The 16,573-nt window shown below is 43.6% G+C and overlaps 1 protein-coding gene across 1 annotated transcript in view; it reads left to right on the top strand.

Moving 5' to 3' along the window:
- Cep120 (centrosomal protein 120) overlaps positions 1-16,573 on the top strand; it is a 69,502-nt gene that overhangs the window by 30,488 nt on the left and 22,441 nt on the right. The window contains exons 13-18 of the mRNA XM_052742195.1: positions 66-162; positions 247-399; positions 1,187-1,276; positions 5,858-5,950; positions 7,288-7,449; positions 10,446-10,568. Coding sequence (XP_052598155.1) covers positions 66-162; positions 247-399; positions 1,187-1,276; positions 5,858-5,950; positions 7,288-7,449; positions 10,446-10,568 — 718 coding nt within the window. The remainder of the gene's footprint in view (positions 1-65; positions 163-246; positions 400-1,186; positions 1,277-5,857; positions 5,951-7,287; positions 7,450-10,445; positions 10,569-16,573) is intronic.

Genomic DNA, 16,573 nt, shown 5'->3' with positions numbered 1-16,573 from the left:
CAGACTAGGGGAGTGGAAAGAAAAAGGTTTCTGTGAACTTGCAGGTAATTCTGTTTCATTTGTAGGTCGAATAACCGGATAGTAGATCTTTCTTACACGATGACTCTGGAAGACTATGGACTAGTGAAAATGCGTGAGATCTTTGTGTCTGACTCATCTCAGGTAAACACGGTGCTTCAGATTCCCTCACCAGGATCCGAGGTGGTATAGATGGACATGTCACTGTGCTTTTCTTTCCCACTGTAGGGTCTGTCTGCTGTGCAGCAAAAGCCATCTTCTCCTCCTCCGGCTCCTTGTCCATCTGAGGTCCAGATGGAGCCTCGTGAGACCTTAGAGTACAAGGCTGCGCTTGAGCTGGAGATGTGGAAAGAGATGCAGGAAGACATATTTGAAAGTCAGGTGGATTAAAATCATATAGAATCTCTATTTCATCTACCTTCTTGTTTTTTCCTTCTCTACAACTGGGTTTTCTCTCCATACTCTTGTCTAGCTTTCCTTGACTATCAACAAAATCTCTTTAAGATTTATTTTTAGTTTTTAGCCACATGTATGCATGTGTGTTGGTGTGAGTATGTGCACACAAGTACAGTTGCTGACAGATGAGAAGAGGGCATTGGATCCCCTGGAGCTGCAGTTGTGGGTAGTTGTGAGCTGCCTGCTGTGGCTGCTCGGAACCAAAGTTGGGTCCATTATAAGAGCAGTCTGAGCTCTTAATGGCAGGCCCTCTCCAGCCCCACAGAGAGATGCTGCTTACTGGCTTGCTCCACACGGCATGCTCAGCTTGCTTTTTTTTTATAGAACCTGAGACCACCAGCCCAGGGATGACATCTTCCAGATCATTCACTAATTAAGAAAATGTTCTACAGGTTCGTGTACAGCCCGATCTTCTGGAGGCATTTTCTTAACTGAGGTTTCTTCCTCTCAGATGACTTCAGCTTATGTCAAGTTGACATCAAACTGTCCAGCCCAGAGGCCCTGATGCCCTCTCTGGCTTCGTTAGGCACCAGGCGTGCATGTGGTGGTGCTCAGGCAGACATGCAGGCAGAACATGCAAACACATAAAAGATAAATAAATAAAACAGCAGGTTTAAGTGACATTGGTGATCAGTATTAGTTCTGAAATGAAGCTTCTTTTGCTCATTTGAATATTTGTCGTTTTCAAGTGACTGTTGTCTTCCTTTTGCAGCTGAAGCAGAAAGAATTGGCTCACATGCAAGCTCTTGCAGAAGAATGGAAAAAAAGGGACCGGGAAAGAGAGTCACTAGTGAAGAAAAAGGTAAAGAAAGCGTGTGTGAAAACAGAGAGGAAAGGGAGAGCGTGTGTGATAGTCACTTTAGTTCCCAGCACGAGACAGACAGACAGACAGTAACTAACGAGCCCTGAGCAAAGCCAAAGGATACTTTAAAGTCTCTATTCCTAAGAAATGCTCTTTAACTGGGCCTGCACATGTCTTAAATATTGTCCTTGTTTACTTTTGAGCTTTATATAACAAGAATGGTGGATAGAGCTCATGTATTACATATTCTTGAATTTAAGAGAGCTGGACGGTAGGTTAATGTTTTGAAGTTTTTACTTTAAGACAAGCTAAGTTACTCCTTGGACCATTTCCTTTTATGCAAATGAGTTTTTAAATATTAAAGTTTGCAGAATTCAAAAGATGAACTAATTTGAGAAGTTAATTAATACTGTAGTACTTTTGTGTACAGAATGTCTGAGCCCTTTCTGTCCATTTGTTGTTTTTTTATGTGGAACTCTTTTTAACAATATGTAACTTCTTTAATACTTTTATAGTTTATCTGAATGAATGATGTACACCCAGTTGCTGTCTGCATTCCGGAATAGCTGATAAAATTTTCATCTGCCTTACACATGATTGTCCATCATGTAGCCATCTTGTCTCCCCAAAGCAGGCTGCATCAGCCATACACAGGGAGTTTGAGGAAGCTCTTCACAGGTCAAGTCATGTCTGCATTTCTGGAATTTAGTAGACACTGTCCGGTGTGTCCTGAAGGCATTCCAAACAAAGAAAGCTTGGAGACCCTCGAAAATAGGCTCCACAATAAGATCTGGATGCTATGGAGGAGGAGACATCTCAGCACATTCTAGTTTACAGCATCCTTTCAACCACAGGGCACTTGAAGACAAAATGCTTAGTTAACAAAAGTCCTTAGGATGAAAGGAAGGTACCTCAGAACTGAAGTGACAGGTGGAGGGGGATGGTCTAAAAGAGCTGGTAGATGTAGGAGGTCACAGTGGAGTGAGGGCTCTTTTCTATCTGTGTAGCTTAAGAGCATGGCATCCTCATGGCCAGAGCTGCCACTGTTAACTTCTTCTGCACATCCAGACTGTAACACACCATTTTAAGAGAAGACAGTAACTGCGTTTTCTGTGTTCTGACATTTGGGTAATGACTTCGATTGAGAAAAAGGGGTTTTAGAGGACCTTTTTATTTTGTTTTTTTTCAAGACAGGGTTTCCTGTGTAGTTTTGGTGCCTGTCCTGGATCTCACTCTGTAGACCAGGCTGGCCTTGAACTCACAAAGATCCGCCTGCCTTGCCTCCCAAGTGCTGGGATTAAAGGTGTACACCACCGCTGCCTGGCGGGTTTTAGAAGACCTTTAAGTGAAGATTTTTAAAAATATGTATAAGGATATAGGTGATACAATATTTTATTTAAGGAAATAGTCATTCTGATAGATGTCTAGTAGAGGGAATAAAGGAATGTAAAAGTCACAGAGATCAGGAAAGCTATATTTACACATGAAGATGAATGTGGTATACCACATCCTACATGGCTGGGTCCTGGAAACCTGACTGGGACAATGTGGGAAAGAGGAAATGACAGAGACAGACGTCCAAACAAAAACTGGGGTTGGGTGGGCTGTGCTTGTTCTGATGAAGGACACCGGCTACTTAGTGCTTTTGTGTGCAGCACGGGAAGAAGGGTGAGCTTGTCTGGGTGAGAGGTCTCTGTAGGGGAGCAGCCTCAGGCTGTAGTCTCCAGCAGGAGGAGGCTGGGGTTGCTGGTTTCTGTGTACACTGGCCAATCATTAGTAAACGGGGCATTGGAGTCCTTGACATGGCTGTGCCCATGTCAGCGATACACATCCCAGGGCTTCCTCCACTCCTTACACGTTCACCCAGGGCGTCCTCTGCCCCCAGAGCAGTAAACGAAGAGGATTATGGAGAAGGGAAGAGGGAATGGGCTTTTTAAGAGCTGCTGGGGTCCTCAGTGCTGCCCTCCAGACCCAGTGCTTCCTCCATTCAGTCCACTCTCTGACTCCCACAATAGCTGTGGTCACGGCTCTTCTCTTCCTAGACAATGCCTGTCCGTCCTTTCCCTTCTGTGGAGACACCCGGCCTCCTTCTCTTGTCTTGTTCCCGGTTTTTGTGCTAGATTCAACATCCCAGTACTGAGTTGACTGTCTTGTTTCGGGGCCTGTCCTTGCGTGTGTCCTTTGTTCTGTCCACCCTCACCTGTTTGGTGAGCTCATCCACTTTCTTGGCATTGGATGTATCAGAATACATACATTATACACACATGTGTGAGCTCCACCTTTTCTGCTTTCACCCCGACCCCTGCCCCCTGCCCTGGATGCTTGGCCACTCAGCTGCCGTGCTGCACTGCAGGCTGAGTGTCTAAGGTGCATCTCAGGTCCAGCCTACCTAAAGCCACAGTTCCCATCAGCCTTCTCTGTGGAGTTGTCCACTTGATTCCCATGTAAATAAAGACATGACCTTTTCCTTAGTTGTTGAGACTTCAAGCAAGTCAGTCATCTTTAGTTCTCTTTTGAGCCTAGTCCATTAGCATGTACTTAGGCTTCACATTCAGAAAATGTTTTAGAAAGCAACCACTTTGCATCACATCCAACATCCATCACTATATCCTTGGGTAAAGCTTTTTTTTTTTTTCTTTTTTTTTTTTTTTTGGTTTTTTGGGACAGGGTTTCTCTGTGTAGTGCTGGCTGGCCTGAAACTCAATCCATAGACCAGGCTGGCCTCGAACTCACAGAGATCCGCCTGGCTCTGCCTCCTGAGTGCTGGGATTAAAGGCGTGCAGCACAACCACCCAGCTGCATTTTACCGTTTACTTAGTGTCCATCTTTCCTTCCTGACCTCTTTACCTTGTTCTATCCTTGTCAACCCAAGACCACACCTTCTCGATGTAGGACAGAAGTAAGTACTCTCCTCTGGTGAAAACTCAGCATAGGATAAAGTGGAGTTCTTAGCAGAACATAGAGGGTGTTAGGTGATCTGTGCCCTGGCTTCCTCTTCTACCTCATGCCCTTTCTGTCTGTTCCCACCACACTGGCTTCCTGTAACTCCACACATGCTGAGCCTCCCTCTTTTAGGGATATGTGGGACACTTTCCCCTGGAAATGCTCAGAATCACGTCAATGAGGCTTCTCTGACTGCCATACCCCAAATAGTGCCCCTTCCTGCCCCTGGCACCAAGTCTCCTGACACTGACTGACATTAGAGCTGCACTGGCTTATTGTATTCTTTCTCCCCCAGAATACAGGTTCCACTTGCCCAGAATATGCTAGGTATATAATAAATATTCATTAAAATAAAAGATTGTGATTTGAAGTTTTTATACATTTTTGAATTTGATATGTTTAAGGTAGATCTGTCTGTCTGAAACTACAGGGAAGTTTAACCTCATGATGCAGTTGGGGAGTCCTTGGTGTATGGGTCGGTAGAGGCTAAGTTCCTTGAGGGGTTATTGCCCGAGAGGGACAAGCATCCCGAGATGCTGCTGGTACAAACAGAGATGTTTGGGTACTTTTCCATTATGGTTTGGTTAAATTGTGCTTACCATAGATTTCATAGATCAAGGTAAACGTTGAGTTGGGAGATTGGTTGGTGTGCTGAGCCTGAGAAATCAAAATGGGGTTATCAGATTTTGCAACCAAATTAACATGGATGGTTGGCATAGTCATGCTGGGTTTACAAACAGACTGTGGGAATTGTTTTTGCCACCAGTGTGGTGACCAGCGTTTCAAGTAGCAAAGGAGATCATATTCGCTTGCCTGCCCTAGGCTTTGGCAGTGCTGTTATTGGTGTCTGAGCCAGTGAGGCTGCATCTGGATATCATTGTTGTGAACCTAGATGTCTGTCTCCACTAAATTCAAGGCATTCGAGAATGTAGAAATCACAGTATGTGAAGTAGTTGCATTGTGTTGACCTTGGAGAAGAGCAGCCAAGAAGGGATGGTGAGGCTGTCATGGCATCAGATAGGTGGAGACACAGTGTTCTTTTCTCTGTCCAAGTGTGGAGTCCTTCTAACTTCTAGAACCCCACAGCAGGCTCTCACCAGCCTTAGGGAAGAGAAGGTCTGGGGTAGGGGCTGGGTCCTAGATGCTGGGTGATGCCGAAAGCTTTGGAAAGTCCCAGGGACAGATGGTCACCTGAGGGAATAGTAAGTCCTCCACCCTGAGCAAGCTGAGCTGGTGGCTTCTTATCCCGAATAATATCCATTCTTAAAAACAGACCTTGGGATGGGTGTGGTGGTGTATGCCTTTAATCCCAGCACTTGGGGAACTGGAACCCAGAGTTCATGGCCATCCTGGTGTACATAGCGAGTTCCAAGACAGTCAAAGAGATCTGTCTCAGCAAAACAAACAGGTCTTGGGTGTAATGAACTTGGGCCCTAGTGTCGTCGGTGACTTCTCAGTAGGAGAATGCCTGGTGCAGATGTCCATGCAGAAGATTGCTTCTTTGGAAGATGGAAGAATTTCCGCTTTGAATTGGTCCATGTCATACGTCTCTTTCTCATTCTCAGATACTATTTTACCGGAAGGACCTGCTGTCTTGAAATGAGGAAGATCATTTTTCTTTGTGTGTGTGTGTTTTAGGTAGCTGAATACAGTATTCTAGAAGGCAGACTTCAGAAAGCCCTAACTGAACTCGAGACCCGAGAGCAGCAGCTTGCCAGTGCGGAAGTGGAGGTATCACATCTCTCTGACCTTGGTTCCTGGGCTGTGGAGTCCATACCCTTCTCCCACTTGTTCTCTGTATAATGTGACAGGCACTGCATGGATATTGCGTTTCAGACATGGGACACCCGCTGTTGAGCTGGGTAAAGCGTGTTAGGATGCCAGGATGCAGCAGAAGAGCCACCGTCACTGACTCCCTTCTGCTCACCTCTGCAGTAGTGGTTCTGTGTTAACGTTCCCATTCTGTGTAGGAATTAGTATTTCACTCCTTGGAGGAGAGAAGTTGGGCATGCTCAGAGGTATATAAACCTGAATGGGTCTCAGAGAGAAAAGAATATCCCTCTTACTCATTAAAGGTTTGACCCCATGTTCTCAAGAGGTAGAGGCAGAAGTACAGCCTGGGATGCACATTAAAAAAAAATGGATCCCAAGACACATGGAAATTTGTTGTAGCATGATACATAGTCAACTGTACATTAGGTCTTAACTAAGTTATACCCTAGGACTTTTCTATAAACTATAAATGTGTAATATACATAAATTATATTAAATTTATAAGCATATAAAACATATAAGTAGCTACAATTTTCCCATATTGTATATATGTCCCTTCTCTAACTAATGTTTAAGGTTTCATCAGTAAATACTCTGACTTTGTTGTTTACATTTCTGGAGTTTTTAGGTGTATTGGCCTAACTAAATTCATCTTCTAAATGGTTAGGCAGAAATTAGAAACTTCTAGTTGAAGAAAGAAACTCAGTCACATTTTTATATAATAAAAATGAGAGTTTTAAGTGGTTAGGACCTTTTCAACTGGATTTATATAAGTTGTGTGTGGCTTGTATATTATTAGCATCAAGTGATTGAAAATCAGTATATATAAACATTTAAGTCCAATAACTATAACTAAAGAGGACATGAAGTAAGTATTCTTTGTTATGTATGCATCTGCACATGCATTTTGGCATGCATATGCTCTTGTGTGTGCATGCACATTTGTGTGTGCATGCTGGCAGAGGCCAGAGGACAGCCTTGAGTTGTTCTTAGGGATGAATTCCACAGACTGTTTGAGACCCGGAGCTCACTAGGCAGGCTGGGCTTGCTGGAGAGCTCCAGGATCTGCCAGTCTCCTCCCCAGCTGGGACACACTGTTCACCACTGTGCTTTCATATGTGGGTTCTGGGGGTCATGCTCAGGTCATTGTACTCATGAGGCAACTACTTGTGGACTGAGCCATCTCCCCAGCTTAGTTTTTAAGTGTTTTGAACATTGACTAACCTAAGGCCAGTGGACAAGAGCGTCATGCAGGTAGTGGGGAGCTAGCCTCCTAACGGTGCTTTTCTCTTCAGCTTCAAAGAGAGAGAAAGGAACTGCAGTCAGAACGGGAGCGGAACCTGCAGGAACTTCAGGACTCTGTCCGCAGGGCCAGAGACGACTGTGTTCACCAGGTGGAGCTGGAGAGGCTGAAGTTGAAGCAGCTGGAAGAGGACAAGCACCGGATCCAGCAGCAGGTGCTGAGTTCGCTGGTTCTAGAACCGCTGCGCCGCAGGGGTGACTGCGCCGCAGGGGTGACGCCACTGTGATGTGGACTGTTGTATTCACTGCGGAGATTCCGGTTGAAGGGGTTTTTTCTTTCTAAGTTAAAGCTAAGGACTGTATTAGTATAATTTTCGTGCTCTTAGAACCATTTGTGTGAAACTGGAGGATTCCAGGTAACTTACAGTGTAAAAGCTTTCTGTAAATCTTTTTAGCAACATAGATATTCATTAGGACCTTAATGTTAGAAGTATACTAAAATAATCCAGTGCTTTCTAGACCCTACATTTTGGAAGACAAGTGTCTACCTTCTTGCAGCCTCAGTTTACAGTCCCTCCGTGTGCCCATCCCTGCAGGCAATTGCTGGACTCCCCCACCCCCCAGCCAGGTCACTTAGGTGGAATGAGTATCCTCATGTCCACATCATTTGCTGAACTGTACCCACGTCAACACTGTTGTTCTTAGTTTTGAATATCTTCTTCTTCCCTCCACGCGTGCGCAGACGCACGCACACAACTTCCTCCACCCCCGCCTCCTCCTGTGCTGCCTGCAGCCTCTCTTTTCCCTTGTCTAGCCATTAAGCTTCCAACTTGCTCCAAGCTCAGGGCTTACTTCTACTCTTCCACGTTTGCAGTCAAGACCTTTTCTCTGCACTCTAGACCGCTTCACACTGCTTTTTTGATATCCTTAATGTGGACATTTTAAAGACATTGAAACCAACATCTTCCCATTACATTCCCCTTGCTCCTCGAGTGTCGTGTGTGTTGACGATGGCCGTCTGAGCTTATGTTGCAGCTGGGTGGTTCTGAACATTGGGAAGCATGGCACTCTGGAACCTTCCACTGCCTCCTCACCGTTCATAGGGTGGGGATCAGTACCACTAGCCCATAGCCTGCACAGTTTCCCCCATGCCCCTGTCTGACGTCACCCCCGACCCTTCACCTCTGCTGTGGACTTTGTCGCCACACTGGTCTCCTGTGAGCACCCTGCTTGCTTCCCCCACAAGATCTCATAGCGTTCTGTTTTCCATGGGTCCTTCCTTTACTTTCAGCAAAATGTCACTTACCCCAACTATGTCCAAATCCACGTCAAGCTTATGTTAAATGTACTTCTGTAATATTGCTTTCTTTTTCTTTACAATGTACCAGTTTTTATTTTCATTTAATGATCATTTAATCAGTTTCAGATTGTTGCTCCATAAAAACTGTTTGGTTTATAGCTCTGTCCTGGAGCCCAGCCCCGTGTCGGCAGTGATAGGGACTCAATAAATATTTGTAGAAAAGGGAGGGAAAGATCAGGCTGTTAAAAATCCAGCTTATCTTTCTTGAAAAATGTCAGTGTAGATTAGATGTGTATGATGAATGCTTTGGGGCCTTCTGTCATGAATAGTTTCCATAGTGGCTCAGGGTTCTCTCAGCCACATTGTTTACATGGTTGTAAATGGGAATTTGGTTGTTACTGTGGGTCTCACTTAATTCAAAAGTAGGTATTTGTCATGGGTTCACCGGTAGTAGTGCTTTCCTTCTAGCTCAAGAAGGTTTAGTCATCTAGAACAAAGGCATCACAGAGTCAGGGGAGTGCTTGGAACACACACCTCCATCCCCTGTCACCTCCATCCCCTGTCACCTCCATCCCCTGTCAGATCCACACCATCCCAACTCACAGTTCTGTAGCAAGAGCCTTGGTGAGAATTGGTATTTTGGAAAAATTATCCAAGGCACATCTTTATTCTTGATGCACAGTTTTCATCAGGAGAGAGACAGGTGAATTTTCCAATTTGCTCAAGGAGCAAAGTCCTTGACCTGTGCATGTCACATTTTATGCATAAGAGAAATTTGAGGCCATTACACTGACATGGTTTTGTATATTAAATATGCCACTCTAATTAGACTGGTAGAAGAGACAGTTAAACACAAAGAGAGCTGATGAAGACAAAAGTATCTGTATTCAAATAGGTAAAAGCGATAGATGACTTCCCAAGGACAGAGTCCACCATGCCCTAACAGCTTTTACCTTCACAACTGGATTGTAACAGCAATAACTGCTTATGACAGTGTCCCTGAGTGGTGAAGAACCAAATATACTATTAGTATATTTCTCGCTTAAAATATAAAAGTGGGGGCTAGGAGGATGGCTTGGAGAGAAGGTGCATGCCGAGCAAACATCTGGACTTGAGTTGGGGTCCCAAGCACCGGTGTCGAAGCTGGGAATGGTGGTGTGCGCCTGTAATCCCAGCACTGGGCAGAGGCAGAGACAGGAGGCTTCCTGGGGCTTGCCGCCCCGCCATCTAGTCAGTCTGTGAGAGCTCCGGGTTCAGTGAGACACAGAGACCTCCTTTCAGAGTCTAAGGTGGAGAGTGGCAGTGAGAGATACTGATGTTGACTTCTGCATCCACACACGTGTGTGTATGGACACATACATCCAGAACACAAAGCACAAGCATTTTTAAAAGCATGATACTTCAGAGTGGTTTCTGCTGATTTTGGAAAACTGAATTATATGGAAACTTGTAGAGAGCAGCAGTTTCTTCTAAAGATGACAAGTGTCCAAAGCTTATGGAGCTGCCATGCTCAGCCAAACGAGCATCTGTCCGCCCTTAGTTAATTAAGCCCCACCCCCAACTTACCAAGTGTTGGGAGCGTGCGTAGGCGCCAGTTCTGCAGCATGAGAAGTCTCTGCTGGAGCCCGTGGGTCTCTGCATTCCTTCAGGTGTTTAGCCTTTTGGTCCTTAATTTTCTTTACCTAGTTGAAAACAGAAAAGGCTTTTCTGCTAATTAGTTAATTTGTTGAATTCTTACATACTGACCATTTTCTTTTTCCTCCTTCTATGTGTTTTCCAAATGTTCTACCGTAACATGTTTTAGAATATTAATGACACTGTTAATCAGGTTGTACAGTGTCAAGACTTGCAGATGATTGCTTTCAAACAGCTACGTAGAACAGCTCTAAGATGCTTTCTTTTTACATACAGCTTAATGATGCTGAGAACAAGTATAAGGTGTTAGAAAAAGAGTTCCACCAGTTCAAGGATCAACAAAGCAACAAACCGGAAATACGGCTGCAGTCGGAAATAAGTCTCCTCACCTTGGAAAAGGTACCTGTGTCAACGCCTGTCAGGGTAACTGGCTCCGGTGACCAACTTAAAAAGTCACTAATACGTGTGTATGCATTGCTGTGCTGCACTGGTCTAGTACTAACACATCAGAGAGTGCGAGGTGTGTGTGACGTCGGCTGATGCTTGCGTAAATAGAATGTTGAGTTGTGAACAGAACTGACTACTATAGGAATAAAGGAATTAAAAAAAAAAACTGTCAGGGCTGGGCAGTGGTGGCACATGCCTTTAATCCCAGCCCTTGGGAGGCAGAGACAGGTGATCTCTCTGAGTTCGAGGCCAGCCTGGTCTACAGAGCAAGTTGCAGGACAGCCAGAGCGACACAGAGAAACTCTCAAAAAACCAAACAAACAGAAGGTTAAAGGAACCAGATTTAAAATTGGAGTAGGTGTGTTTAGAAGCAAGGTACAGCCAGTGTCCTGTCTCAGTTCACTCAAGTGCCCCTGCAGCTTCCATATCTGGGACCTCAGGTCCTCAGGTTCTAGTGCTAAGCTTTCAGTGTGGTGCTCTCCGTGACAGTTCTGTTTGTCTGCATTCTGGATTCGATGTCCTGCACAGGAGCACTCACTTAGAGCAGAGACCCCCATTCCCTAGCCCTTAGCTTAGAAGGAGAAATATTCATTCTGCTTTGTTTTCTGTGGTTCAGATGCAGTCATGCCTGCCATCTATGTTGGAATTCCCCCATGAACAGAATGTGCAGTGGTCAGGCATTACAAAGAATGAATTCAGGACACCAAGATGAGCAGTGGGAGAAAGTGCCTGTTACCCAGCTTAATGAGCAGAGTACAAGCTCTAGGGAGGACAGGAATGACTACTGCAAGCTTTCCTTTGGCTTCCACATGTGGGTTCTGGTACACACACACACACACATGAGTGAATGCCATGAAGGTGCAGGTACCCACAGAAGTCATAGAGGGCATTTGATCCCTTAGAGCTGGAGTCACAGGTGCTAGGAACTGAATTTAAGTCCTCTGGAAGAGCCTCAAGTGCTCTTAACTACCGAGCCATTGCTCCAGCCCCATAAAATATTTTTTAAAAATGTGTGAATATCAAACAGCCATCCAAAGGTGGGCATATGCATTGAGATCTGAGAAGAGGAGGAAGCAGCAATGTAGAGCTGTGAGAAGTTGTCCAGGGAGCTCCTTCAGAGGCCCTGAGACGAGAGCTAGAACTCAGAAAGATGGCCAGCCTAGAGTAGAGCGTGTACCAGGTAGGTTTAAAACACTGGCTTCTAAAGCCGTGGCAAGGGAGTTAGGTTTTGTTCTGAGCCGTGCATAGTGGCAGTTACCATCGTAGACACACAACCACGTGACTGTCTCCCATTCTGACTCAGCCACTTATGTCACAGTAGATAGCTGCTTCTGTTTCATGTTTTTTAAACAGGGTTAATAAAATGAACAAAATGCTTAGCGTAGAACCTGGGGCATTTTCTACTTTTATTTTAAATATTTGTCTTTTAACATTGTTGTTACTTTTTAATGTTATATCTTATGTTTATAAGTAAAATTGACAAGTTCAAATTTGATGAGGGATGGAATGCAAGCAGAAGGATGCGTGGGCCATGAAATGGGTAGAAAGCTAATTTTTTCTTCTAGTTTGCGTGTCCTCATCGTTTTTTTTCCTTTTTCTTTCTTTGTGGCTGATAAGTGAATAAAACTTTAATTGATGGTGAAGGAGTAAACCCCCCAGTGAAGCTCCATTGCTTTAGAATAGCCGTTTAACTGCAGAGCAGTTCACTGAGAATTTGTGACTAGGCGGGTGTTTGAGTGGCTTCCTGAAACTAGCTTTGTGTTTTTGTGAGTTAAGTAGAATAAATGATTTTATTTAAAATGAAAAAAAGTTAAATAATTTTTTTAAAACAACAAACATAAAAGTAAATGATAGGATACTATTCAAGGGTTTTAAATAGAAGAGCAACGGATCTTCACATTTTGAAAAGAAATCCAACTAGTGTTTAAGAGGCTATGAACAGGCCTGACATGATGGCACATGCCTTTAATCCTAGTCTTCGGAGGCAGAGGCAGGGGGATCTCTGTGAGTTCAAGGCCAGCTTGGTCGACAGAGTGAGTTCCAGGACAGCCAGAGTTACGTAGCTGAGCCAGAGTTACATTTTCTTTATTTTAAAAAAAGGAAAGATATGACCTGCCTCTTTAGAGAAAGACCCAAGTATAATGACCTACTAAAAGTTTTGTGCTGATTGCCTTTGAGTAGTGGTTCTAAACTGTTCACTCTCATAGCCCTTCATACATCCCAGGAAAAAGATACATTTCTTATCTATAGATAAAGTGTTATTAAGTAGATAACTGTAGGCTTAAATTATAAACTGGAAGTGTTTAAAATATAAACCTGAGGCAGGCAAGATGGTTCAGGAGGTTAGAGTGCATGCTCTCCAGCTCTCCAGCCTGAGCTGGGTCCTTGGACATGTGCAAGGAGAGAACCAAGTCCCAAAAGTTGCCTTCTGACCTTCACGTGTACATCCCCCCCTCCCCTCCCCTCCCCTCCCCAAAACACACTCATCAAGGAGTGAAGCAGAGACAGCGATGTCTTAGCAGAATTGTGAAAGTAATCTTGACCTCCTGAAACCTGAGTCCAAACTCTCATTTTGAAGATTCTCATACCTCAGTTATCTCAAAAAACAAAACTCAGTTACTTCCAGTGACAGCTACTTTCATGCAGTGTTTCTCTTTTTCTCTTTAAAAATAATTTTGTACTTACTTATTTTTATGTGTATGGATGTTACAAGATCCACCATAGAAATAAAACTCAAGTCACTTTTAAACTTCATTTTGCCGGTTTTGCTTAATGGAAAGAATGAGACTCATTAACCACTAAGTCTTAAGAATACCAGGAATGAAGGTGTTGCGAGAAATGGCGCCGTGAACCGTCTCTAGTAGAACCAAGGCATGCTTCCTGCATGTTTTCAGTGTACAGGAGAACAACTTTTTAGCTTTTCTGGAAATTCCTTGTAAGTCTTTTGAGAACCAGAAGAGGGCACAGTCTATTCTGAAATCGTAGGGGATAAGAGCATAGAAATGCCAGCCTGTGAACCAGGGTCTGAACTGGCTCAACCGTCCTCACCAGAGTCTGAGGAAGAGCTTCACTTCTTTTCTTTCTTTTTTTTTTTCCTTCTTCTTCTTTTTTTCTTTTTTAAGACAGAGTCACTGTTGTAGCTGTGGCTGGCCTTGAACTCAGAGCTCTGCCTGCCTTTGCCCTGTTAGTGCTGGGTTTAAAGGTGTGTGACATCATGCCTGCCTACCTATTCTTAATATAACATATCCATTTTCATCAAAAGAGTCCAAAATGAACACAAAGGTAGAGTCTTACCAAATAACTCATGCTTTCTTTTATTATGACAAACGTAAATAGTTTGTCGTTTTTTTCAATTGAATTTTGCCATTGTACATGTACCTGTGTGAGTGCAGGCCACTTGAATGCCACGGGGCACGTGTGCACATCAGAGGACAGCTTTGGGAGTCGGTTCTCTCCTCCACTGGGGGTTCCAAGGGGTTGCTCTCAACTTTCTCCCTCTGAGCCCTCTCGCCGCACCCCACCCCAGCCACCCTTTCCATTGTTTGGAAATCGGGTCTTATACTTTATCTCAAGATGGTCTAGCACCCACTTCGTAGCCTCAGCTGGCCCAAAATTGGTGTGATCATCCTGGCTGCTAAAATTACAGATGTGAACCATTGCACCCGAGTTTGTGAGTTTTCCTTCACCTGGAAAGAAAATATTCTTTACATAGTTTGTAAATTATTGGGACTTTGAAAACTAAAATATAGAAAGCATATATTTTAGTAGGGCATATAGAGTTTGAAAAATGAACATATTTAGAGAATGCCAGCCTTTTTAGTCATGCTAAAATTTGGGTAGTATTTAAGAACATCGTGGTATCTAGTGTGTCACCACTCTTAGACCAAATAGGAAAGACGCAAGAGAGTGAAAGCATATTATCCTTTGGGTGCTTTACTTTCAAACCCTGTTGCGTGCTTACAGAGATGACTCAGTAGTAAGTGACCGTGACTAACCTAATCCAAAGGAAACCGTTTGTGTTTCCTATGTAACAGATTGAAGACAGCCTCACCCAGAGGTGAAATCTGAGGTGAACTTTAAGATTTAGGCAAGCAGAAGAGACAAAAGAGAAGAAGAATTGGTAGGCCAGGCAGTGGGGGGAGGAGGGTTGCAGGACACAGGGACACAAACATGTGGGGCAGTGGGGTTTCCTGTTGAAGAAGCCTGAAGAAGTAGGTTGAGCAAAAAGTACAGAAATTATATTTTGGATCTAGGCAAATAGCTGTAGTGAATTTTTCAGCAGAGAGTGAACTGATAATCGCAGTTTGCAGGACTTGCAGACATGTTTAAAACTGGGATGAGACGAGACACTTTCATAGTCCAAGTGAGACTAGAAGAGCTTGGGCCGCTCAGGCGGCATTAGAAATGGAAAGGGAAGTCTGGAAGTGTCTCAAGGGACAAATGGTAGCTCCTTGTGGAGGTTAGACCTGGGAATGGACTAAAGACAAAAAAGAATGCTGTGCCTTTGATAGGGGATTCAGGGCATTTGTCTCCTGCAGTCTGGGTTGACTTAGGTCCTGAGCTGTCTCGTCTCAGGGGTATTTAACTTAGCTCGTGGTGTGTCACTTCAGTCATGAAACCGCAAAACCCTGAATAAAATTACCACCAGTGCAAACCAGGGGTGGTGGTGCACTCCTGTAGTGCCAGCGCTGTTAGTGCAAGAGGGCAAGAAGTCAAGGTCAGTTGATACACATGGCGAAATCCTGCCTCAAAAAAAGAGGCTCCAGAAATCACTAACACTGAGGGCTTTTAAGTTGGCTTTTGAATACCCTGAAATTATATTAACAATTTGGAAATCTTCTAAGAATGTATTCTAGAAATGAGATAGATGCTCCCCCAACCACACACACACACACACACACCCCTCAACACTATGGCTGCCTAACAAAGACCTGAACAAAGGCAGCATAAATAGACATGTTAACTTGGAAGGGGACTCTCACTGGGTCCCACCCCTAAGCAAAGAACTATCGGCACAAAGACTGATGAGAAATGGAGAGACAGCTTTTCCCATGGATGATCCCCCAAATTGATATCCAAGTAGTCAGCCATAGAACATATACATACAAGCAACATTAAATGGATTCAGCTGATTGTTTTATATATTTATGTATACATACCTATATATATATATATATATATATATATATAAACAATAATAGAAAAAGAGGTCATGAATTTGAGAGTGAGTAGAGGGGACATGGGAACAGTTAGAGGGAGGAAAGGGAAGAGAGAAGTATTGTGATTATAGTTTAGTTTTAGTAAATAATAAAATAAAAACCACAAATATTTGGCTATATGTACTATTCTAGGAATCTGGTCCATATAATTCTTTAGAATCACAGGCACCATATCCTTAAAAAAAAAAAAAAGTTAGGAATTTTCCAGTAAGTTTTTAGGAATAAAAATACTATATGCAGAATGACACATGTGTTTTAAATTAGTGTATATAACTATAAAAGTATGAATTATTTTTGTATTTATGCAAAACTGATAGAACTGCCTAGTTTTTACTGTTGGAGCAGGTCCATTAGGCCTCATCCTTAGTCTGGTCCAGGATACAGACCTTGTCCAGGACCCATATGCATGCTCTCAAAGACTGTCTCTACTCCTCTGAGGTACAGCTTGTTGTTAAATTACCAAGTGAAGTATATGAATCACTGGACATAAGTGGAGGGATTATCTTCAGTAATCTCAGCAATATCATTCAGCTCAAGATGCTTGAGTCTAGTTGGGAAATGTCAACACATCTGAATCCAAGCACTAGGGATTTGTAAAGCAGAGAGACCTCCACTCCAAGGAGTCATATATAACTGCAGAGAATGTTCTGGTCTTTTGTGACAGGGACTTGGCAGTCTGCTTTTCCTGTCATTTTACTTTGCTCTGAATTTTCTAACATTAGAATTTTTATAGTATCT

This window comes from Peromyscus californicus, unplaced genomic scaffold, assembly GCF_007827085.1.
Source record: "Peromyscus californicus insignis strain IS unplaced genomic scaffold, ASM782708v3 Scaffold_17__1_contigs__length_78620276, whole genome shotgun sequence".
NCBI lineage: Eukaryota > Metazoa > Chordata > Mammalia > Rodentia > Cricetidae > Peromyscus > Peromyscus californicus.
Note: the sequence above shows the minus strand (reverse complement) of the source record. Positions and strands in the feature narration are given on the sequence as shown.